This window comes from Peromyscus eremicus, chromosome 14 (assembly GCF_949786415.1).
Source record: "Peromyscus eremicus chromosome 14, PerEre_H2_v1, whole genome shotgun sequence".
NCBI lineage: Eukaryota > Metazoa > Chordata > Mammalia > Rodentia > Cricetidae > Peromyscus > Peromyscus eremicus.
In genome coordinates this window covers 82350099-82375314 of record NC_081430.1, presented here as the reverse complement: position 1 = coordinate 82375314, position 25216 = coordinate 82350099, and the positions used below count along the sequence as shown (strand labels likewise).

Genomic DNA, 25216 nt, shown 5'->3' with positions numbered 1-25216 from the left:
CTCAGCCCTGTCTTCAGAACCGGAAATAAAACGCGCGAGGAGAATAAACCAATCAGAAAGCGCCTCCTGACTCCTTGGGCGGAACAGACTGGCCAATCCCAGGCTAACGCTCTAAAGGGGCGTGGCTAGCAGTGCCTCGCCGCCCGCGTCGCTGTCACCGCCGCTTCTGCCTCTGGTTGGGAAGATGACTGTGGGGAGGTCTGCCGGAGCCCCCGAGTGCGCGGAGTGGAGCCGTGAGGTGAGCCGAGAAAGGAGGAAGCGGGATGCCTCAGAAAGGAATCCCCAAGAGAGGAAACTGTTTAGCGTTGCCGTGGAGACAGAGTCAGGGGCGTGTCGCCGAAGGGCGTGGAATTAAAATTGCCTGCGGTTAGGCATTGAGAGAATCTGTCTTGGGGACTTTGGACCACTTGCTTCTTGTACCAGGCTCTGACATCGGGGAGCGTAGCAATAACAAACCACGAATTAACTTTGAAAATATTAAAGTGATCTCCAGCTTCCTAAAATTATCCAGAAAAGGCAAATCCAAAGGGCAAGTCATTGCGTGCGACTGAGGAGGTGGGGGAGAAACCGAGAGGCTTCTAAAGGCTTCCAAGGTTTTTGTTGTTATTTTAGAGCAAGAAAAATGAACCAAAATTTACTGTAGTGATGAATGCGCAGCTTTGCGAATATACTAAAATTCATTAAACTGCCGGGCGGTGGTGGCTCACGCCTTTAATCCCAGCACTGGGGAGGCAGAGCCAGGCGGATCTCTGTGAGTTCAAGGCCAGCCTGGACTACCAAGTGAGTCCCAGGAAAGGCGCAAAGCTACACAAAGAAACCCTGTCTCGAAAAACCAAAAAAAAAAAAAAAAGAAAAGAAAAAAAATTCATTAAACTGTGTACATGTCTCCTCTCAATCTCATTTTTCTAGAAAAGAAAACAGACAGATCAAACAATTTGCCCCCAAATCTACAAAGATAGAAGGTAGACTGGCGGTTGCTTAGGGCTGACAGAGGGAAAGACCATATGGGAGGGTTAAGGGAAATACAAAATGCCTACTAAAGGCTATAGTGTTTCTTGAGGGCAGTGGTTCTCAACCCGTGAGTCCTGACCCTTTTGGAGGTTGAACGACCCTTTCATGGGGTGGCATATCAGATATTTACATTATGATTCCTAACAGTAACAAAAGTACATTTATGAAGTAGCAACAAAAATAACTTGATGGTTGGAGGGTCACCACAACATGAGGAACTGTGTTAAAGAGTCGCAGCATTAGGTAGGTTGAGAACCACTGCTTTAGGTGAATGATGAAAAATGTTCTGAATTTGTACTGTGAGAGTTAGACAACTCTGACTGTATTAGAAACCGGTGGGTTATACACTTTAAACAGTTGAGTTGTATACTGTGGACAGTGTGTTTCAATAACGTTGTTTTTAAAAAGAAAGCGCCAGCATTATGGCTCAGACCTGTAATCCCAACAACTCAAGAAACTAAAGCAGAAGGATCAAGAGTTCAAGGTCACCCTTTGACCCTGTCACAACAGAGAGAGGGAGAGAAGAAAAGGGGGGGGGAGAATTGTGCCCTAGATCACATGCTCCTCAGCAACAGAGCTATGATCACAGCACAGACATATCTTTAACTCAGATGGACTGCTCCAACTGCAGCTAAACATCTATAGTCCCCCCCTGGTCTCCTACCTGCCAATCTAAGGACATCTCAGGCCACTGTCCTCCAGCCAGCCCAGCCTTCTTTCTACCACTACCAGATTCATTTGAGGAAGTAAAAATCAGCCTAAAACTGGAAATCGGACATTCCTGACTTCAGTGGTTCCGTTTACCTTTCAACTTTATAATGGTGGAAAAGCAACATGCATTCAATGGAAACAATACTTTAAACTTTTGTTTTCTATTTTTGTGGTACTGAGGACTGAGCTTAGGACCCTGTACATGGTAGGCAAGTGTTCTACTATGGAGCTAAATCCCTATCTCCAGATTTCAGTCTTTCTCTAAATAGCAGTAGGATACTCTGTGTTGGGCAGTGACAGTGACTTGCAGCTTCTAGTGAGTCACACAATCAGGAGAGTGGACAATGGCTATTTTATGTGTCCTGTGTTGGTAGGCTAGGTGCTCATTAGGTTACTGTATTAGTGCACTTTTATTTAAAATACTTTAACTTAGAGTGGGTTTGTCTGAACATAACCCATCGTAAGTGAAAGAGCATCTCTGTCACTCAGACTAACAGATACAGCCAAGGCCAAAAGCAAGATTACCAACAAAACAGTGTTTCTGGAGGTTCTATAACATAGTTGTAAAATTGCTACTTTCTTCTAAGTGATTATGCTTACTTGATGTTTCCCTTTGCCTTGCTTTGTTCTCACTTTTTCAATGAAAAAAAATTGCACAAGTATCCACCTTTCTAGACTGTTCTCTTCATCATAGTACCTGTCCAGAGTTGGCTCCTCTTCCCCTAACCCTCCTCAGAATACGCTGATCCTAGAAACTTATCCCCACTCATTTGCTATAGTTTTCCACAATGTTGAGCAACAGATTAATGAATTTAATCCTGATTATTGGTGCATTCCTGGTGACCTCTGACATCTATCAGCAGAAAAGCTTTCCTGGGACACATTCATGTTATCCTGTTTTTTACCTGCTCTCACTAGGATACATGCTTCATGACCTACTAGGAGCTCGACCCATATTGTCTTATATACAAATGGATGAATGTAGTTTTGATGCTGGTGCTTTACAGTGCTGGGCATCAAGGCCAACCCTTGAGCCTGCTAGGCAAGGGCTGCACCACTGAGCTTCACTCCTAGCCCTGGAAGGATTTCAAAGCTGGTTGGGAGTTCTACTCTCCACGTGGCTCTTTCACCTAGACACATCACTCCTCCAGTTAATCACCCATTCCTGGTAACAGTGTGGAAATTGGTTAGGATATAAGGAAAGTAAGAGGGTTGATGGGGAAATAAGGAAGATGGGTAACAATTACATAACTCCCAAGTAAACCTGGGAACAGAGTGTAGCCAAGGTCATGGGCAGGACTCCTGGAGCACTGAGAACAGAATGTGCGGTTCCAATTAGGTACTCAGTGCTTTCTGTGCTGAATGGAGCAGGGAACTGGCGTTAGCTTTTCGGCAACCTTTGCTGCCCATAGTCAGGCATCTAATACCTCGTATTGTGAAATGTCTTTTGAGTGAAGAACACAGCTTACTTTCCTTTGCCCCTTCTTAGTCCCCAATATACTGAGACTTATTCAAAGTTAAAGTCATTTTTAAGTACCTTTGAAATTAGAGTTTAACTCATTATTGATTTCTATTTTGTTTTAGATATTTCCCCCCAAATCCTCCTCAGACACTGAGCCAGAAGATGAGCTGTCTGGAGACGGGCTGCTTTTGCCCAGAGCTGGCAAACTCCATGAGTTCCTCAGCCCAGAGGAGGAGACAGATTCTTCTTCTGACTCCACTGGGAGCTTTTACAGGACCTTACAGGTTCGAAAGCAGACAGGCAGCTGGAGTCTAGTGGGGTCTCCCTTTCCATCTGACCCAGATAGTGATCAGAATGGCTCTGAAGATGAGGAAGACTTGGAGAGTTTCTTCCAAGACAGGAGTAGGGGGAAACCACAGGTCCAGGGCCCTTCATCTCTCAGGTAAGACATTGCACTCAGTGGCTGCCACACTCCGGCACTCCAGGCCAGTCACGCCATGTCTCGGCCTTGCCTTCCCCTCTGTAAGACCACCTCAGCAAGTTGTCCCTTATCTAAGACCCAGCCCAGAATTAGCTCTTGGATCTGACCACATGTTGTGACTCTTTCTATTTTTTATTTGTTTGTTTGTTTGTTTGTTTTGTTTTTTGAGACAGGGTTTCTCTGTGTTGCTTTGGTGCCTGTCCTGAATCTCACTTTGTAGACTAGGCTGGCCTCGAACTCACAGAGATCCACCTGGCTCTGCCTCCCAAGTGCTGGGATTAAAGGCATGTGCCACCACCGCCTGGCTATTTATTTATTTTTTGTGGGGTGGGAGGGTGGGGGGGTGTTTCTGTATGCTTTAGAGCCTGTCCTGGAACTCACTCTGTAGACCAGGCTGGCCTCGAACTCACAGATCCACCTGCCTCTGCCTGCCACTGCCTGGTATGTGATTCTTTTTAAAAATGTTACTTCATGTTTTGCCTGCATGTATGTGTACCATGTACATGCCTAGTGACCACGGAGAACAGAAGAACATTGGGTTCCCTGGAACTGAAGGAACAGACAGCTCTGAGGTGCCATGTATGTGCTGGGAATCAAACCCAGGTCCTCTGGAAGAGCAGCCAGTGCTCTTAACTGCTGAGCCATCTCTCCAGCCCACGTGTTTTGAGTCTTACCCAGCAATCCTCAATAACTCTGGGCAGCACTTATTTCATGGAAGCACTAGAGCTGACCGAAGGGATGCCTTTCCTCCCAGAATGACAAGTCACTGTCTGTGGCCCAGTGCACATATATATGCTTTGTCTTTTGTTTGGCTTTTTTCCCTTCTTTTTGAGACAGAGTCTTATGTAATCCAGGCTGGCCTGAAACCCCTGAACTTCCTAGTTACACCTCTAAAGGGCTTGGATTACAGGCATGTGCCACCACACTGGCCTGTATCTCATTTGATATGTACTCTCTTCCTAATAACCTTGTAAGTGGATATTATGTTTGCCACTCTGCATGGGAAATCCAAAACCCTCAAGGTGTGAATTGGATCCCCTGACTCTGCGGCCCTGTGTTACCCCTCTACACTGTTTATCTTATGCAGTTATCAGACTGCAAGGGGCAATTCCTGCAGGAATTAGGAGATAGTTCCTATTGGGCTGCTGGGATTGCCTGTGGCAAGAAGGGAAGCCTAGCTGGTAAGGTTAAGAACTTAGAGGCCTTTGAGGCTTTGGGGTCAAGGCTAAGAAGCCTCTTGGTTATGATCTGCTGGGCAGGGAGGCTGGAAAGGGGGCTTTCTGAGAAGCCAGGCCTCCTGACTGCTGGGTCCCCCCACAGCACTGCTTTCTCCTCTAGGTGTGGCTCCATGAGGCGCTGCAGCTCCATGACCAGCCTCCCCTCTGACATTCCCAAGGTTCAGATCCTACCAACCTCAGACTCTGGGCCTCCCTCCCAGCACAGAAGTGTTTCCTCCTGGGCATCCTCCATCACTGTCCCTCAACCCTTCCGCATGACACTGCGTGAGGCCCGGAAGAAGGCCCAGTGGCTGGCCTCACCTGCCTCCTTTGAGCAGGAGAGGCTGCAGGCCCAGAAACAGGGCCAGGAGGAGGCAGAGTGCTACCGGCAGTTCCGGGCCCAGCCTGTGCCCGCGCATGTCTACCTCCCACTCTACCAGGAGATCGTGGAGCGCAGCGAGGCACGGAGGCGTGCAGGGATCCAGAGGAGGAAGGAGCTGCTTCTCTCCTCCGTGAAGCCCTTCAGCTTCCTTGAAAAGAAAGAGCAGCCAAAGGAAGCTGCTCCACAGAGAGACTCGGCTGCAGTGGCTCAGGCCAAGGTCCCCCTAAAGAAGGCCACTAGAAGGATTCCCAAGGCCATTCTGGAACCAGCCCTTGGGGACAAACTCCAGGGTAAGGATACTCTTGGCACCCCTGGCTACCTCTGGCCTGGGGTCCCCAGAGGCACTGCAGGGATTTAGGATGAAGATTCAGGGACTACACTGGTGTGGAGATTGCCCATGCTCCGTGTAGGCCAGCAGAGAGAGTTGGGTCTGTCCGAGGTGGTTCTCAACCTTCCTCATGCTGTGACCCTTTAATACAGTTCCTCGTGTTATGGTGAGTCCCCCACCCCCGCAAACCATAAAACGATTTCGTGGCTACTTCATAGCTGTAATTTTGCTACTGTCATGAATCGTAATGTAAATATCTGACTCAGGCTACCTGATGGGGTCGAGGCCCACAGGTTGAGAACCACTGATCTATAGGGAGGACCTACAGCAACAGCTCCCCCGCCCCTTCCCTCAACTCCCACATCCAGGCTCAGCCTGGTGACCTGCCTGTGTAAGCACACGTGAAAGCCTCTGGCCTGGCCTAGGTATGGAAGCAAAGATCATGACATGAAGGCCCTCCCTCCACCAGCCAGTGCCTTTTCCAGCCTGCTGCCTCTGGGAAGGCCAGCTCTCCCTCCCTCATCCTGCAGAGGAGCTAATCACTTGGGGGCTGATGGTTAACTTGTTCCCGTTATTTACCACTGGCTTTAGCACGCTGCTGCTCTTAGTGTTTAAATGAGGGTAAGTTTGGGCCTGTGGTTGCCTGTGCCTGTAATCCCACCTACTCAGAAGTCAAGGCAGGAGGTTGGATAAGTTGGAGACCAATCTGGGCTACATAGGGAGAGCCTGTCTCCAAAGGGGGAGAGTGTTCTCCAGACCTGCCGCCTCCCCTCTTCCTTCACTGCCCTCTTCACAGAAGCGGAGCTCCTCAGGAAAATTCGAATCCAGATGCGAGCCATGGACATGCTCCAGATGGCTTCGTCCCCTATCAGCACCTCCAGCAGCCGGGCTCCCCGCACCGCTGCCCGCACCCAGGAGGAAAAGCTGAGCTTTCTACAGACCGAGTTCGGATTCCAGCCGAGGGTGAACTCTGTGGTCCCTGACTACGAGGGCCTTTACAAGGCTTTCCAGAGAAGAGCGGCCAAGAGAAGAGAGACCCGGGAGACAACTCGAAACAAGCCCTTCCTGCTCCGGACTGCCAACCTGTGCCACACCCCACGGTCCTGTGAGGCCACTGCTGCTGGAGGAGGGAGGATGGGGACCCAGGCAGGTAGCAGGGAGGGTCCATGTCTCAAAGGAAGGCATTGTCTTGACATTTTTCTGTCTTCAGTTTTATTTTTTGAACACCTGCTCAGTTGCACGCAGAAACACATTCTGTAAACTGAAAACAAGAACATTCCCTTTCACACCTCCCTAGAGGCATTTCTGCAAATGGAAGTCCAGGCAAGTCTGAGAGGCCAGTCTGTCTTGGCTTTGTTTCCTGTCACTGTGATAAAATGCCTTGACCAAAGCAGCTGGAGGGAGAAAGGGCTTATTCTAGTCATAGTCTGTGACAGCTGGGGGGTCAGAGGGGCGGGTGCTAGAGACAGCTGACCGCATTTATAGTCAAGAGCAAAGAGTGAGTGAGTGCACACTTGTGCACACTGTCCACTCTTCTGTGAGTGAGTGCACACCTGTGCACACTCTGTCCACTCTTCCACAGTTGGCAGGTCTAGAGTGAGTGAGTTCACACTTGTGCTCACTGTCCACTTTTCCACAGTTGGCAGATCTGTCCACCTTAATTAAAACAATCAAGGTAACCCCCTGTGGACACGCCCCCAGGCCTGCCCAATCTAGACAGTTAATTCTAGAGTGTGTTAGGGTGACAGAGCCAATCACACAACTCCAGAACTCTTCTCACTTGACTGGAAACGTTAGGATTGGTATGCAAGTGTGGGCCTTAAGTCACTCAACAAGATCTTGTTCTCCTTCTCCCCAGGGGTGGGGGAATAAAGATTCTCCTGTCTCGTCCTTCACTGAAACTGAATCCTAGTTAGGACAGAAACTAACCCCATGTTGTCACCAATGCCCGCCCTCCTCTCTTACAGAAGTCCCCTCGGCCAGCAGCTACACCTCTGCCAAGGAGTCGTTCTCTGAGTGGCCTTGCTTCCTTCTCTGCCAACACCCTCCCTGTGCACATCCCAGATGCCACCAGGAAGAGGGAGTCTGCAGTCCGGTGAGTAAGGAGGCCACCGCAGACTGTGACAGGCTTTGGTCCCAAATGCTAGAGCTGCTCTTGCTGCCGGGCCTCAGAAACACCTGAGGGGACTGTAGGAATCCTCCGACGGGGCAGGAATACGTGCTCTCTCCAGCAAATCCTTTTGGGGTCTTAGTCTGTGCAAGACACGGTGTTAAGCCAGAGATGCCCGGAGAACTCAGTGTAATATGAAGTCTGAATAGTGGGGTTTTTCGGGATGACTGCCCTGTTCTATGAGCAGTGCACGCACAGAGGACTATGACGGCACAGGGAAGCTTAGGGTGGTGGTCTCACATATTTTGGATTACATGTCTAAGGTAAAACATGAAGAATAGACTAAGGAGGAAGGGGCTGGGGAGATGGCTCAGTTGGTAAAGCATCTGCTGTGAAGCATGAGGACCCGAGTTCAGATCCCCGGCCCCCTGTATGTCTGTGTACCTGCGACTCTGGCCTTTCGGGTCAGTGGTGGGTGGAGAGAGGCAAATCCTCCCACTTGGTGGACATCCAGTCTAGCCAAGAAGGGAGTTCGAGATTCAGTGAGCAGCTGTGGTCTCGAACCATAAGGTGGGGCCAGCCAGATGGCAGGGTGGGTAAATGCACTTGCTGACGAGCCTGCCGACCTCAGCTCACTCCCAAGACCCACGCAGTAGAATGTAAGAAGTGACTCTTGCAAGTTATCTCCGACTTCCACTTGCACACTGTGAGAACTGCCCCCTCCAAAGAGTAAAGAGGATCAGCTGGGCGGTGGTGGCGCACACCTTTAATCCCAGCACTCGGGAGGCAGAGGCAGGCGGATCTCTGTGAGTTCGAGGCCAGCATGGTCTACAAAGTGAGTTCCAGGACAGCCAGGGCTACACAGAGAAAACCTTGTCTCGAAAAACAAACAAAACAACAACAACAACAAAAAGAGAATGAAGAGGAACAAGTCAGACAAAGGCTAGAGAGAGAGAAGTTTCCAGAACAAGGGAGTGTGTAAACCCTGCCCATGAGACAGTTAGGAGTATTGTTTGTGTTGTCCAGACTGCTGTCCCTTGCAATGTGCTCAATGACCTTTTCTTTCTAAAACGGAACAGAAGCCTGTGTGTAAGAGGGAAAGGTAGCTACAGGGAATACAGATCAGACTCAGGCATGGCAGCGGGGAGCGGAGCCCACCACGGCCAAGACGTGACAGCCATGCGCAGGTGGTCTACATCTGAGGTTCATCTTGGAGAAGGGCAGCGCCTGCTGGGAAGCAGGTTCCTGTTTTATATTCTTTTCCTCCTCTTCCCTTCCCCTCCCTTTCCTTTCTTTTCTGTCCTCCTTTAGTTCATTACTAGAGCTCAAACTCAGGGCCTTGTGCAGCCAAGTGACCTCAAGTCTGGAATTTCTAGCAGTCCAGCTGACCTGACTCTGTGGTGCTCTCATTCAGTCAGCAGGAAGTCCTGCATCAGGGCTCTGAAATGAGCCAGGGAGCTGTGGCTTAGCTGTGGCTGAGCCTGGGCAAAGGCCTGACACCTCAGGGCCTCCCAGAGCCTCCCAACTTCTCCTTCAGACGTTGCGGGAATATATTTAGGATACAGAGATTATCCCTCCCTCCTCAGACTTATATTGACTAAGCCCAGGCCAAGCCCATCAGTATCCCAAGGCCCAGGAGGCGATCACATCTGCTGTCCAACCGCAGGGCGTGGACATTTTAGATTAGCTTTTGTGCCTTCCTTCCTGATCTGTTTGAATGTATTTCTAAGTGCAGAGTCTTGCTACTTCATCTTTTGGTGGAACCTACCACAGAACTCTAGAATAATTACACAAGCTGAGTGCTCCAAGTCGAACCCACATTGCCTACATTGGAGGAGGCCTGTTTCCAGACCTTTATGGAAGTGGAGAGTTGACCTCTCGGAGAACTGGGAACCTAAGTCACTGCCTGACCACTGTTTATAACACAGTGGTCAGGGGCAAACTCAGGAATCTGCCATCCTGGTTCTGATTTTGGCTTTCCCTTTGTATGCTGAGTAGCTATGGACAAGAGGCTTTCTGCCTCCCAGTCCCCTGTGTCAGAAGGAGGCCTCGAGTGTCTACCTCCGCAGGGCCTTGTGAGAACTGCATGAAATGAAATGGTCTTTGGTTCTTGGTAGGCAGCTTGGTAAATGGTAGCTATAGTACTGCTCCAGATGAGGGAAAAGCCAAGCCGACCTAGTGAATCTTAGCTATGTAAGGCCATTTTAACTCAGGTATTCTGTTCAAACAATGGGTATCTCTTGGTGGGAAATCACAGGACCCATAGTGCTGAACATCTGATCCTGCTCTCAAGTGCTGGGATTACAGGTGTGTACCGCCACACGCATCCCTAGAATCATTCTTTCTGGAAGTGTACTTGTGGCAGATTGATAGAAAATACCTTATTCATAGAAACACCAGCTAGGAGCTGAAGATAGTTAAGAGCATGTATTGCAGGGGATGTGAATATGGTTCCTAGTACCCACACTAGGCAACTCACAACTGCCTGTCACTCCAGCTCCAACAGACTTGATGCACTCTGCATCCTGGGGGCACCTGCACACACCCCTGCCCCCCAAATATACATATAAACAAACCAAAAAAAAAAAACTTACCAAAAAAAAAAAAAAACCACTTAACTGATTTTCCAGAGAAGTTACTAAGTTACTTACAAACACACCCAAGTTATCTGTTATTTTTGCTCTCTCCTTTAGAATGTCACTTGAAAAAAAGGACAAACCAGACATTCAGTGGTTGGAGATGCACAAAAAGAACTGTCAATCCATGTCTAAATCTGTGACCTTGCGGGCAAAAGCCATGGATCCCCATAAAAGTCTGGAAGAGGTGTTCAAAACGAAGCTTAAAGAAAACCGGTCAGTGTCCCCCATGTTCAGAGGGGTGTCTGTCTTACGTTACAGCACATCACTGGCTTTGAAATAGCAAAATGGAGTCAGGGTAAACTGAGTCATCAGTCAGTCAAGGATTTTGTTTGGCAGGCAGTAGGAATTCAGTGTACATGGGAATAACTGCTTAACTTGAAGGAAGGGTTTTCTAATTGAAAAAGATTGGTTGCTTCTAGAAACTTTGTTAATTCCAGGAACAATGACCGTAAAAGAACAAAGGAATATAAGAAAGAGCTGGAGGAAATGAAGAGAAGAATACAAACAAGGCCCTACCTCTTTGAACAAGTTACCAAGGTAAACCCAGACCCTTTTCTGCCTTGGGTCAAGTGTCTTAGAAACTGTATTAAAGAGTTCCTTAGGACTCAGCTATTCTAAACTTAACTCCACGTTGGTTAATCTTTTCAATTTGGTTGTACTGAATGACCTAGAAAGTTAAACAGTACACTTTGGGGTGTGTCTGTGAGGGGGTTTCCAGAAAGAACTAACTGTGGGCAGCATGATCACGACATGCACAGCCTCTGCCATATGCTTCCCCCTCTGTACTGTTCAGAAGGTCAAAGTGACAGGGGCAAGGGACCGTGGACTCAGACTTCTGCAACCACAAGCCAAAATAAGTATTTCTCTCTCTCTCTCTCTCTTTTTTTTTTTTTTTTTGTTGTTGTTGTTTTTGTTTTTTTGAGACAGGATTTCTCTGTGTAGTTTTGGTGCCTGTCCTGGATCTTGTTCTGTAGACCAGGCTGGCCTCGAACTCACAGAGATCTGTGTGGCTCTGCCTCCCAAATGCTGGGATTAAAGGCGTGCGCCACCGCCACCTGGCTTCTTTTCTCTTTTTAAAATGTAAAGACATTTGAGACAGGGTTTCTCTTTATGTAGCTCAAGCTGACCTAGAACTCACTGAGCCCAGGCTGGACTTGACCCCACCTGAGCTGGGATTACAGACATGCACCACCATACCTGGTTTTTACATTGCTTATGTCAGGCAGTTAGTTAATGACAAGGGCTATGTGCGTTTTTAAATTTTATTTATCTTTTATTTTACATGCATTGGTATTTAACCTGCATGTATGTCTATGTGAAGAGTGTCAGATCTGGAGTTACAGACAGTTGTTAGCTGCCATGTAGGTGCTGGGAATTGAACCCTGGTCCTCTGGTAGATCAGTTGGTGCTCTTAACCACTGAGCCATCACTCCAGCCCCAGGCTATTTGCTTTATTAATGCCATTTTACTCCAAATATAGGTCTTTAAAGGTCAGTGTGCTTTTAAGCACCCCACAAAGCTCTTTCCAGATTAAGTGGCTTTCCGGCTGACAGATTCATTTGAAAACATTCTCTGGACTTTAAGAGGTCAATTCAATTAAGATCTCCTGAAGGAAGCTCTGGAGCCCTTGAACACCCAGAGACCTGCCCCAGGCAGTTAAGTGCTGTGTCTGGCTCTGTGGTTCACTGTGGGCAAGAGCTCCATCATACAACATGTGTGATATTCCTAGGTAATGGTGGGTCTCCTGCTGCAGATGCCCCTCCCCCATGCTGGACCATCTAGACTTTACTTAGGCTGACCTCTTTAGGTTCATTTTTGTCAAGTAAGCTTATTCTTCTTTTCCCAACAGACCTTTCAACATTCTAGAACAAAATACAAATAGTCTGTGGTTTTGTTCTTGAATACACAAAACAAGACAGGCTTCTTCTAGCTCTCTGCAGAACATCCTCCTGCTAAGTATTTGTAATATGTTAGTCTTCCTGATGATGGTTTGAGTGCTTTTCAAGGTGTGGCTCTAAAGTTAACTAACAGCTGACACCTCTCAGAAGTGTTAGAATACAGACTTGTAGGCCCCATCTGAGACTAAATGAAAACCTGCTTTTGAACAAGATCCCCATGGGACGGACTCCTTTACCAACTATGGCTATAAAATAAGGCTCTTAAGGAAATTTTGTGCCAACTTTGGTCTAGCACTGAAAGTGGGGGTTGGTGGCAGAGGCATTATTCTAAAGACTGATTACCCAGGTAATTCAGAATCACAATTCGAAAGACTGCTGCAGTCAGCCAGCTTCCACTCCACAGGCACTCGCCAGGAAAGAAGCAGAAGAGCGGTATCGGAACACCCTGCGGCAGGCTGGCCTGGAGGAAGAGTTTGTGATAACCAAGAGTCAAGGCACACAGGCTGTGCAAAGCAAGGAGAAAGGCAAAGTCAAGGATTCTCATAGGTAAAGAGAGCCTGGATCATCCCGTAGCTCTACCTCGCTATCCGCAATGATGCCACTGGGAGCAGACTTAGAGAAGTTACTCATTTTGAGATTGCAGTCCTGTACATACACAACAACTCATCCACACACCTCTGAGCACACATTCAGCTTCTGAGATGATGATAACGCTGCTTGTCTGGCAGACCTCCTTATGGCTGACTCCCTGGCATCACCTCTTTCATAACTGATATAAAGCAAAGAGAGAAGAGCAAAATATTACTGTTATTTCCAATTTTATTGTTTTAAGTCCATGTAATTCCTGTTTTTATCTTTAAAATTCCATTTCTACCAAATAAAATAATGAAAATGTTGAGACTATTCTTAAGCCTTACATATCCTTTCAATTTAAAATATTGTTTTTTCAGCACCCATGAAACTATAAAACTCAGCATCGGAGAGTCATGGCAGGATTTAGAAGACTCTAAACCAGCCTGCTGACCCAAGGAGGAGTTGGAAGAGCAGTGGCTTGAAGAGCTAACCAGATTGCTGGTTGAAGCAGTTCACTCATCATTATCCCATTTGATCAACAAGCAGCCAACTAGGTGAGGAGCTGGAGTTTAGAATCATGGCTACTGTTAGGGAATGGGAGGCAGTAACAACAGAAATGGCCTGCAGAGATCCAAGTGGAGTGGAGGGTGGAGGGGTCCTAGCCCAATGTTAAAGGTTCTTGTTTTGCACTTAGACACTAAGGAGTAGGAATAGGAAATAAGGTCCATACCTATGGAGTAGGTATAAGAGGAATGCAGGTAGAAAAACAGGTAGCAATAAGGAAATGGAGATCCAGGACCACCGGACCAAACACATTCTCATCAGCAGCCAGAAATCTTGCGTCCTGGCAAATAAACATTTAGGAATACTGTGTGTGAAATAAATTTCTCTTTAGTCCACATCTGCAACCTTAAGCACAGGCTTTATCATTAGCATCTGATTGACGCACAGGGACAGGTCAGTTTCTATTCCATACTTACTGTATGCCCTGTAGCACCCCTCTGGGTTGTTGACAATGAAAAATGTTTCCAGATATTGCCAATGGCCTCTAGAGGGCAAAAAAGTCCTGGATTGAGAATCTCTGCTGCAGAAAGCAAAGACTGGCAATGGTGGAAAATCAAGTCATTGCTATGAACTTGGTCTCCATACTACAGGATAATTATGCATGCCAGTAACAGATTCAGAGCAGCAGCTCTTCTTCTCTGCCACTTTAAGAACACAGCACTGTTTGCATGTATGTGTCAGCATAAAGCTCACCTTAAATAAAACTTCTCTGACCACTACGACTTTGTACTAATAGTGGATCTTTGGGGTGTCTTTCTTGTCAATAATTGTGCCACAGGCACATAATGGGCCAACAGAAGCCTATTTGTCATGTTTAACAATTTCTGGAAAAATCTGAATTACCCTTTTAAGACAAGGTTTCTCTGTGTAGCTCTTACTGTCCTGGAACTCTCTATAGACCAGGCTGGCCTCGAATTCAAGAGATCCAGCTGCCTCTGCCTCCTGAATGCTGAGATTAAAGGCCTGCACTGCTACCAGCTTAGGTTTGCCAGTTCTAATTTAAAAAAAAGACACTAGTTTCAGGTTTTCTTTTTTAAGACAGGGTTTCTCTGTGTAGACCAGGCTGGCCTGGTGTCCAGTTTTCTAAGGCTCCTCAGTTCAGTTTTACCTATGTAGTATCCTAAAAGTCAATCAGTGCCCTATTTTATGGTAGTAGTGTTTTCCCTTATTTTTAAAACTATGTTGTGTGTGTGTGTGTGTTGTGGGGGTATGTGCATGAAGCAGGTACCCACAGAAGCCAGCAGAGGGCATCAGATCCCCTGGAGCTGGAGTTAGAGGGTGTTGTGAGCTGTTTGACTTAGGAGCCAGGATCTGAACTGGCCTCCTCTGGAAGAACAGCAAGTGCTCTTAACTACTAAGACATCTCTCTAGGCCAAAGAGTGTGTTTTTCCTTTCTTTTTCTTTTTGGAGACAAGTTCTTACTGTGTAGCCTTGGCTGTTCTGGAATTCCCTATGTAAATCGGGCTAGGCTCAAACTCAGAAGTCCGTCCTCTGAATGCTGGGGCACCACCACACCTGGCTTATCAGTGTCGTGTCTCTGTGTAGACTTGGCTGCCCTGGGACTTATGTGACAAGGCTGGTCTCAAACTCCTAAGAGATCTGACTGCCTTAAAGGCATGAGCTCCTATCCCTCTCTCTTCTTTTCAGTGCCCTACCTTAAAGAGAAAGACTGGATTATTTTCTTGACTTCTTCTCTAAGAACACATCTGTCTAAAACAGCAGCTCTCAACCTGTGGGTCGTGACCCCATCAGATATCCCGCACATCAGATATTCACATTACAATTCGTAACGGTAGCAAAATTAAAGTTATGAAGTAGCAACAAAGATAATTTTATGGTTGGGGGTCACCACAACATGAGGAACTGCATTAAAGGATTGTAGTATTAGGAAGGTTCAGAACCACTGGTCTAAAACAAGAGCCAAAGAGCCGACTGGGTTGTTTTGTTTATTTAAAAGGAAAACTGAAACTATAGATCATGTGGTTTTTAACTTAAACAAAACAAAACAAAAATAAACACCCTCCCCCCCATAACATGCTATTTTAAGTCCCAAACGAAACAAAAAATGACCGAGTCGAGGTGTACAGGGTAAGGTGGTACCTCAGCCTGGGCCAAGGGGAGATTCAAGTAATTTCTTTTTTACAGCCCAGTGGCTGAGAGTCCTTTACTCAGGTTGCTAAAGGAAAAATGCCACAACATAATTGACATCACTTCCTTCTTCAAAGCAACAAGGCATCTCGAAAACTCAATGTCCTGGTGAAGTTCTGTGGTTGGAGGCAGGAAATCATTCAACCCTCTGAAAAGACAGCTGGGTCTAGGATGAAGACTCTTCAAAGGGAAACCTGAACAGTCACAATGAAAATCTTCATCCAACACATCATTAAACTTGCTTCTGAGAGAAGTCCACCTCAGAACTTTGCAGTGGGGAGAGAGAGAGGCGGCTACAGGTATCCAGCCCTCGTCACTGCCTCACTCTGTCTGGATCAGATGGAGGTTGAAGAGAGGCCCTCAGACATCCCTCTTCTCTGCCAGGGAAGATGAACAGAAGAAGCAGGGCGAGGTCATTGTCCTTCACAGATTCATTTTAGTTCTGGCAGAATGTGAGCCTTTGGATCTTGTTCCCATCATGCACTCTGGGGTCAGACAGAGCTGCTCCTCCAGGAGCCAGCATACTCATGTCTGTCTTTCAGTTAAATCTCCTTGATTTAGTAACTATAAAATTGAAGACAAATACAGACTAGGTTATGGATGAATTAGAGAAGCAAAAGAACAGCTTAGACTAAACGAAAGGGTGTCGTGTGATATTTGTTTGTGTTCTGACAAACAGAGCTTGCCTGGAGATGAGAGAGAGCAGAGCTAGCCATAGTTAACACACCTTTAGTCCCAGCACTAGGGAGGCAGAGAGAGGAAGTGATAAGGAAGGGCAGAGATTGGTCAGAGGATCCAGAAATGTCAGAAGTCACTAGTGGCTGCTCCTCTGCTTCTCTCACCTTTCAGGTTATTACCCCAATATCTGACTCCTGGTTTTTATTGATGACTAATTAGGTTCACGCTTTAAAAGGGTTAAGAATGGAGTCTGGGGAATGCACTGATAAATTCAGTAAGGATGATGGACAGAACTAATTTATACTCCATTTTTTAAAAATTTTTAAGACATGATTTATTTCATATGTATTGGTATTTTGCCTGCATATATGTCTATATAAGGGCGTTGGATTCCCCTGGAGTTACAGTTGTAAGCTGCAATGTAGGTGCTGGGAATTGAACTCAGGTCCTATGGAAGAGCAGCCAGTGCTCTTAACTGCTGAGCCATTTTTTCTAGCCCCCAAAAGCTTGCTTTTGTTGTTGTTTTGTGAGACAGGGTTTTCTCTGTGTAGCCCTGGCTGTCCTGGAACTTAGTATGTAGACCAGACCAGTCTTGAACTCAGAGCTCTGCCTGCCTCTGCCTCCTGAGTGCTGTGATTAAAGGCGTGAGCCACCATGCCTGGCTGCCACATTGACTACAGCAATAAAATAACCTGAATCTATAGGCTCAACAATCGTGTTCATACTCGCCAGTCGGTGGCGGAAGAGTCAACACAGAGGGAAATCGGTAATGGCAGAACCGAACTGTTATAAAGTCAGTCAACCCAAAACAGACAAGCAGGAAAGGGAGCTGTTTCTGTTCCAAGTCCTGAAGCAGGAACCTACCGATTAGAGATTCGGGGTTTCACTGGCTTAAAACCTTTTCTGTAGTGAAGGGAGATGGGCCTGAAGGATTCCTACAGGGCTATAGCAAACACTGGTATTTCACTCAATACTGTTCAGTTTTTGAATAACTGATAAAACCAGTTTCCACCTATGTGTGTATGTATATATGTGCATGAAGGAGGTCCACATGCCATCCACCGTGTGTGTGTGTGTGTGTGTGTGTGTGTGTGTTTGAGACAAGGGATCTTGCTAGCCTGGAACTCATGAATTCTGACAAGGTCATTTGGCTGATATGTTCACATATTGCCCATCTCTACCTTCCCAGTGCAAGATTACAAAGCACGTGCGCCAAACCTACAATTTTTTTTTAGCTCCCCAGTGCTAGGACCACAGGCATATGTCACCATGCTTGGCTGTTTTACAAGAGTTCTTGGGAGCCAACTCAGGTCCTCATGCTTGTATGGCAAGCACTTGACCAAAATGAGCTACCTCCCCAGTCCCACCAGAAAACAGGCAGAGCATGCCAGTAAGCAATATTCCTCCCTGGTCTCGGCTTCAGTGCCTGATTCTAGGTTCTTGCCCTGGCTTTCCTCCGTGATGGGGTTATAATAAACCTTTTCTTCCCCAAGTTGCTTTTGGTCATGGTGTTTAAATCACAGCAACAGAGAAACAAAGTAATGTGTTAACCAAATGCAATACATGGATTTTGGTTCAAGTTAAACAAAGACATTTTTGAGGAGATAAAAAACAGGAACTAAATATTAGAGGATAAAAAATTATTACTAAACTTGTATGGTTATTTCCTAAATCCTTATCTTTTAAGAGGTATACTCTTAAAAAAATTACAGATAGGTCTATAATACTTTAAAATATTCTGGCATAAATAGTAAGAGAAAACAAACATAGTCTAAAGTCAAGTACTGAGGGGCTGGAGAGATGGCTCAGCAGTTAAGAGCATTTGCTGCTCTTGCAGAAAATGTGAATATGGTTCCCAGCACCCATACAGTGGCTCCCAACTACCTATAACTCCAGTTCAACAGCATCTGATGCCTTCTCTGGCCCCCTAGGGAACCAGGCATGCATGGGATACACATACATACATGCAGTCAAAACATAAAAATAATTGTTCAAGTTGGGTGAAGGATACATGGGTTTTTATACTCACACCTCTCTCAATAGACCCTCTAAAAGCTATTTCCATGAGATCCATTTCAAAGAAGGGAAAAGAGAGGCAAAAACAGAGGGGACAGTTGCAGAAGACAGAGATGACTGGTTCCAAAACAGCAACCTACAAAAAGTAACTCAGAACCAAAGATACTAACAGTAGAATGTTCAATACAAAGTAAGTCACAACAGCAAATGTAAAGTCCTGATAGGGTGTGCTGACATGAATGCCCAGAGCCCTGTGATTCTAGACAACCCAAGAGTTAATATATTTAAAGTACTTAATGTAGAACGTCGAGTCATTTGGATACTCTAATGGCTTACCAGGGCATAAAGATTATACTGAAGGGCCGGGCATTGGTGGCGCACGCCTTTAATCCCAGCACTTGGGAGGCAGAGCCGGGCGGATCTCTGTGAGTTCGAGGCCAGCCTGGGCTACCAAGTGAGTTCCAGGAAAAGGCGCAAAGCTACACAGAGAAACCCTGTCTCAAAAAAAAAAAAAAACCAAGATTATACTGAAAGGAAAGGGAAAGGAAGCAGTTGTAAAGCCAAACCAAATACCGGAGGGATCTTTGCAGAGAGCTTATCCACATGCAGTGAACTTGTGATAAAGTCATGCTCTCAAGACCAAGGCCTGTTTCTCTTCTGTTTTCTGGGTCAGTCAAGACGATACAGTTGGAAGAGCTCACAATTATCTAAATCTCCTTGACTGGGACGGTAGTTCTCAGCCAACAAGCAACTGAACAAGGTTCTTTAGCTCAGATGGTTTGGCCTGTTGACTCCCATACTCATGACCATAGCAGAATAAATGACATCTTTTTTGAACAGGGAACGTTTCAGATAAAGATTTTTGGCCTTTTCTTTTTCCTTAGATGTTTTTGTTGTAGTTGTTTATGGCTGGGTCTCATTATGTAGACTTGGCTGGCCTAACATTCATCAATATAGACCAGGTTAGCCTCAAACTCATAGAGATCTGCCTGTCTCTGCCTTCAAATACTGGTATTAAAGGTATGTGCTACCACAGCTGGCCCAATTTCGACCCTTTTTTTGAGAGAAGGGGTCACTCTGAAGCCCAGGATATCCTGGAACTCACTTGGTAGTCTAAGTTGGCTTCCAACACATAATTCTTCTGGTCTCTCAGTGGGAATTACAGGCACATGTCAACACACCTGTAATCCCAGCACTCAGGAGGCAGAGGCAAGTGGATCTCTGTGAGTTTGAGGCCAGTCTGGTCTACAGAGTGAGTTCCAGAATAGACAGAGATGTTAGAGAAACCTTGTCCCAAAAAACAAAAAACAAACAAATAAATAAAAATACTTGCATGGATCATACCCTGATTGACCTTTCTTGTTCTATTGAAATCCCAACCCCCTCTTCTTTCCAAATATATTGCTCCCCTTCTACTTCCAGGGGTGTTTGTTTTTATTTCCTTACTTATCTATTTGTCTTTGAAACAGGATCTAGCTGTAATCCAGACTGGCCTTGAATTTGTAATCCCCTATTTCAACTGGGAACACTGGAACTACAGGCACAGGCCATGACCCCAGCTCAGTCTCCCCATGTTTAGTGTCTTGCCATCTATTGCAGTTGTAAAATGGTGTGTGTGCATGCTTGTATATATGCAGGAACATGAGTGTGGAGGCCTAAGGCTGACGTCAGATGTCTTCCTTGATCACTCTCCACTGTATTTACTACGACAGGGTCTCAGTGAACCCAGAGCTTGCCAATTCTAGTTAATCTAGTTAGCGACCTTGCCCCTGTGAATGCTGGGACTGACAAGTACCTGACACACCTACCCAGTATTGGTTTGCCTGGAAAGAGCTTGATCCACTGAGCCATCTCTCCATAATTTTTTGTTTTCTTGTTTGTAGGTGTGTATAATGTATATGTTTGTGTGTGTATTTTGTTATGTCTGTGTGCACATGTGTGTGCAGTGTGGAGACCAGAAGTTAATGTTGGGTGTCTTTCTCTTGCTTCTCCACCATTTTGTTGTTTTCAGCTTTTTTGAAAACTTTTTATTTATTCTTTGTCTTTCACATCATGCAATGCATCTCCATCCCATTCATTTCCCATCCCTTCCTATCTGCCCTCTGCCCTTGCAACCTCCCCCACAAAATAAAATAAGATAAAATTTAAAAGAAAAAAAAAACGATAAGAGAAAAAAGAAAGGAAAACTCAATCTCATCATGGAAGCTGCATTGTGACACAGTGAGTCATGCAGTAAACCCTTTTATCCATGTATCTTTACTGCTAGTGTTCACTGCAGAGTCACTGGTCTGCTTTGAGGCCTCCGGTTTCTGCTACACTATCGATGCTGGGCCCTCACTGGGACTCCTCTTGGTTATCCTGCTGTTGCCTTGTGTCGTGGAGATCCTGCAGCTTTGGGTCTGCAGGACTGGTCCCTTCATGTGCTCCAGCAGATCACCAATAAAGTGATGTTGGGGTGAGTCAACACATAACCCTGGTTCTGGGCCTGGGTAGTTGCAGGGTTGGTCAGCCCACCAGCTCTCCTGTCCTCACCACCAGGGTGAGCTCTCCTGCACTGCCTTGGCAAGTTCACCTCTTGCAGCGATGAGCAAGGGACAGGGCCAGTTCTCCCACATCTACACCTTCAGGGCCAGCTCTATTGTGTTGCCCAGGTGTGGCACAGGGGCAGTGATGAGGAGCAGGAAAGCTCTCCTGAGGGCCAGCTCTCCCAAATGTGTCAGGCATTGATGGGAGGGGAGTACCACATGACAGATGAGTAAGGGGGACAGCTCTCCCATGCTCACAACAGCGAGGCTGGCTCATCCACACCTTTGCCAATTGTTTTCAACTTTTTGAAACACCTTTTCTACACTTTCTGTGTGCACAGCCTGTGTGAAACCACAAAGATATGTCATGAAATCAGCTCTCTCCATTACATGGGTTGTAGGAATCCAATTCAGATCATGAAGCTTGGTGGCAAGCACCTTTTCCAGCTCAGTTATCTTGATGACCCTTCTCCACATTTCTTGAGAATAAGGTCTCTCATTGAACCTGGAGCTCAAAAATTAATTTCTTAGACTGGCTAGCCAGTGAGCTCTTGTGATCCACCCGTTTCTACCTCCCTAGCACTAATGTTACAGATCCATACCACCCACATCTGGTTTTAACACGGGCACTAGGGATTTGAACTCAAGTCCTCGGGCTTACATCATAGTTACTTTACCAACTGAGACATCTCCCTGACCCTTGTTTTCTGTTTTAATTTAGATTCCATACATGAAAGAAATGTGGTATTGTTTTTCTGAGAGGTAGTCTCACAATATAGCCTAGATTGCCAGGTTAGCATTGAACCAGCAATCTAGTGAGGCAGAAACCAGTGGGAATAAATACAACCCATTAAGAAATATGTATGATGGGGCAGAATAGATGGCTCAGTGGTTAAGAGAGCAAACACTGTTCTTGAAGAGGACCTGAGTTCAGTTCCACCACCTATGTTAGGTGGTTCATAATTGCCTGTAACTCCAGCTCCAGGGGATTTGATACCCTTCTTTTGGTTCAAGGCAGGGTTTCTCTGTGTAACAGCCTGGCTGTCTTGGGACATGCTTTGTAGACCAGGCTGACCTCCAACTTATAGAGATCTGCCTGCCTCTGTCTCCAGAGTGCTGGGATTAAAGTTGTGTGCCTCCACCGCCCTGATATCCTCTTTATTGACCTCCATGGATATTGCAATCATGTGCATCCGTGACACACACACACAGGGTACAAATAATTCAAAACAAAAATATAAACTTTCCAAAAGTATGTATAAGAGTGCTCAGGCCTCAGATTGTCAGGTCAATGTCCCAACTCACAAGACAACACTCAGATTGCAGGACCACTGGACTACTGTAGCACTGGACTACTGTGCCACTGGACTCCTGTACCACTGGACTCCTGTACCACTGGACTACTGGACCACTGGGCCACTGGACTACTGGACCACTGGACTACTGTGCCACTGGACTACTGTGCCACTGTGCCACTGGACCAATGGACTACTGTGCCACTGGACTACTGGACCACTGGACTCCTGTACCACTGGACTACTGCTTAAGGAGAACAAGCCAGCCCAAGTTACAGAAAGTGGAGGCTGGCACAGTTGTAGATCCACTGAACTAGACTCTAATCCCTGTCCACTGAAGTCGACACGGAAACAAAGCAGGGCAGGAGGCAGACAGCTGTACCTCCTGTGGATTGACTGCAGTCAGGACAGAAACTTCATAGGACTGCCTCCCCGACTGCATGGTCACCAAGTGATGTGTCACACCCGTCACTGCAGACAGGGGGCGGGAGGATCCTTCAGTAAGCACCTCTGTGAAACAACAGGAAAATTCATTTTCAGGGAATAGTGAATCCACAAGTACACAGCCACTGCTTCATCAGACCAATCATTAAAAATGCTAAAATCTGTTCCCTGAAAAACTCAATCCCAAGTTCTTTTACTTTTTTCATTGTTAGTAGATTTAGAAAGTATTACAAAAGGAGGGTGGAAAGTCAAAAAAACCTGGCTATAAAAATGACCATTTTTCAATGTAACAATTTAGAAGAATAGTTTTTCGGACTGTTACCTGAATGAAAACTGTATGAACTAGGGCAAACACTGCACAGGCAGGCAGAGCAGAGAACAAGCCAGCCCTTGAGGCCGTCAATACTGACGTTCTGAGCAGGATGTCCACATCAAGAACTGAGCTAGTCCTGCCTTCAAAACTCACACTGTGTCCCTTCCTCCCTTGAACTTGCTTCTTCAAAGCCAGCCAAGCTCTCCATGCAACTTCTCTGTCTCCTGATGTGCTCTTCACTAGTACTGCTCAGGAAACGGGTGGACTGGGTAGCACATTTCAGGCCTTGTAAGCGCCACACAGAAGTTACAGTCACTTATGCCTCAGACTGCGAAGGAAGGTGTGACTAAAACACAGGACCTTACTCTTAGTAGACATTCATTGGGGGGAGCAGGGTCACCATGAAAACCTTTTGGAATAGTTTTATAGACAAACCACTTAGCCCTCAAGCAAATTACAAGTCTTTTTTTTTCTGGAGGCTCTGTAGCTTGGTCTGCTCTTCCAGACTGTACTGCATAATGAATGTTTGCTGATGGCTGGTGTAATTTCATCTATTTACTCAATGATGTTTTACACATTTATGCTGTTTCAACTTCTCAACTAGAGCTATGGCCCCGGCCTCCTTTAGTCTTTCCCATGGTGCCAGGCACACAGTAGGCACTGGATAAATGCATGCTGGCCTCACCTGGTAAGTGTTTCAGAGAAGAGGGCCTGGCCTGTGTAAGCTGGGTGAAATTTCTATACCAGAGGAGCAACTGTTTCCTAGAGAGCCCTTGCTTTTCTCCAGAAGATATGGCTTTTGAAGGTATGGAGAAACTGCTCTGTCTCTCCTCTGTAAACCTGGTTATGCTCTGTTTAAATGTTTTAAAAGTTAAGCTCTTCCATAACTGCAACAGGAAAGACAGACACAGTTGGGCTAGGATGCTAAGGATTACAGATAATTTTATCTTTTAAATTTTTTCTTTATTCTTGTGTTAACATCGTTTTAATCATTAAAAAAAAAAAAGATTCATTTATCCACCCCAGAGAATAAATTCAAATACTGTTCAATCATACCATCATACAAGAGGTACTACTCAAGCCTCCAATTTTGGAGCTACTTTACTCTTTAGCCCCGAGTTACAACTTGTTTCCCCCAAATAAAAAACTAGTCTTACCATCGTCAACTCCAAGAATAGAATTGGTATTTGGTAGACTCAGGGACTCTCCACTGAGGCTGGACTGGGAACTCATAGGCACCAGGGTTTTACTGGGTACCGAAGCTTCCTCAAGCAAACTGCTGCCCATTAGTGGCTCGGCTGCAGAGAAGGGGAGGGAGACAGACAACAGTGAGGGCTGTGCCTGGCCCTCAGCCCCTCACAGCAGGGGGGGGGTGCTACCTCTCCAAACTGTCAGTTCCTGTCTTGGACCTATCTCCTATTTCACTCACTTTCAGATAACAAGAACAAGCCTACAGGGGAAGCCAATCCTTAGGGATAATTATCTGTTCATGTGACCACCATCTGAAGATCAGCATATAATAGAGACGAAATGAGGATGAAAGGAATATCTACAATTTTTTAAAGAAAGACATGGAAAAGAAAAAGGGGTTCGATCAATTTTAAAGTACAGTAAAAGGCTGCCAAACTATTAAATAAAAAATGTTAAATCTTCAGTTATATAGAAATCTTTTATGTCCACGCTCCCTAAAAGCTGAATCACAGACCACCTAGTTGACCCCAAACTCATTAGGGGAACATTTACTTACTAATTTTTGTTTTCTGAGACAGGGTCTCAAGTAGCCCAGGCTGGCCGCAAATTTGCTATGTAGTTGAGGTTGGTCTTGAACTGTTGATCTCCCACTTCTACCTCTCATGTACCTGGATTAAAGGCACGCGCTACCACGCCTGGCTTGTTTGTTTGTTTCCTAAGACAGGGATCTCAACATGTTGCTCAGATTGGCCTCCCACCTCAGCCTTCCAAGTGGATCTACAGGTGTGAGCCATCAGAGAAATCACTATTTACTTACTTGTGTGTGTGTGTGTATACACATGTTCACACACATACACACCTTTTGTGGTGTTTAAACCCAGGGTCTTACACATGCTAAGCAAGCTCTCTACTCCTGAGCTGCATGCAAAGCCCTTGGTGGAACTTTTAATAGTATGTGTTCTGGGATTTACAACTCATCATTTATCAAGTTCCTTTACTGTGAGGGGGATGAACATGAACAAGAAAGTATGTTGTGAAAGTCTGCAGGTGACTGTACTGTCCAGCTGTTACAAACTATGAGTCTGCAGATGACTGTACTGTCCAGCTGTTACAAACTATGAGTCTGCAGATGACTGTACTGTCCAGCTGTTACAAACTATGAGTCCATCAAATGCAACCAAGTCTCTCTACCCCAAACCTAACTAGATTTCCAAATAGCCAAACAGGCCA

At 46.0% G+C, this 25216-nt stretch overlaps 2 protein-coding genes across 5 annotated transcripts in view; one reads left to right on the top strand and one right to left on the bottom strand.

Moving 5' to 3' along the window:
* The first annotated feature begins 92 nt into the window (after positions 1-92).
* Positions 93-24449, top strand: Fam161b (FAM161 centrosomal protein B). 3 transcript variants are annotated; one of them, XR_009382842.1, is made up of 10 exons: positions 93-238; positions 3307-3626; positions 5004-5554; positions 6389-6738; positions 7560-7687; positions 10396-10554; positions 10779-10878; positions 12643-12785; positions 13190-13366; positions 24231-24449. XR_009382842.1 is itself a non-coding variant. In XM_059279565.1 (9 exons), the coding sequence occupies exons 1-9, from the start codon at positions 185-187 to the stop codon at positions 13260-13262; spliced, it is 1878 nt and encodes a 625-aa protein (XP_059135548.1). In that variant the 5' UTR covers positions 93-184; the 3' UTR covers positions 13263-14095. The 3 variants fall into 3 exon arrangements, 1 of the variants encoding a protein (XP_059135548.1); XR_009382843.1 differs by lacking the exon at positions 24231-24449 and adding an exon at positions 13845-14095; XM_059279565.1 differs by lacking the exon at positions 24231-24449 and having other exon boundaries at positions 13190-14095.
* The window catches only part of Znf410 (zinc finger protein 410), a 30452-nt gene continuing 20541 nt past the window's right edge, over positions 15306-25216 (bottom strand). The window contains exons 10-12 of one of the 2 annotated variants that reach the window (XM_059279569.1): positions 23953-24093; positions 22421-22548; positions 15306-16088 (exon numbers count right to left, since the gene is read on the bottom strand). In XM_059279569.1, coding sequence (XP_059135552.1) covers positions 16050-16088; positions 22421-22548; positions 23953-24093 — 308 coding nt within the window. In that variant the 3' untranslated portion in view covers positions 15306-16049. Of the gene's footprint in view, positions 16089-22420; positions 22549-23480; positions 23683-23952; positions 24094-25216 lie in introns of those variants that run through there. The other variant, XR_009382844.1, reaches the window with a different exon arrangement.

Bases quoted from the DNA above. Each gene is read 5' to 3' on its own strand.
- Fam161b (XM_059279565.1), top strand. From the start codon at position 185: ATGACTGTGGGGAGGTCTGCCGGAGCCCCCGAGTGCGCGGAGTGGAGC. The intron at 239-3,306 runs GTGAGCCGAGAA...ATTTTGTTTTAG, and splicing joins GCGCGGAGTGGAGCCGTGAG to ATATTTCCCCCCAAATCCTC. The intron at 10,879-12,642 runs GTAAACCCAGAC...TCCACTCCACAG, and splicing joins TCTTTGAACAAGTTACCAAG to GCACTCGCCAGGAAAGAAGC.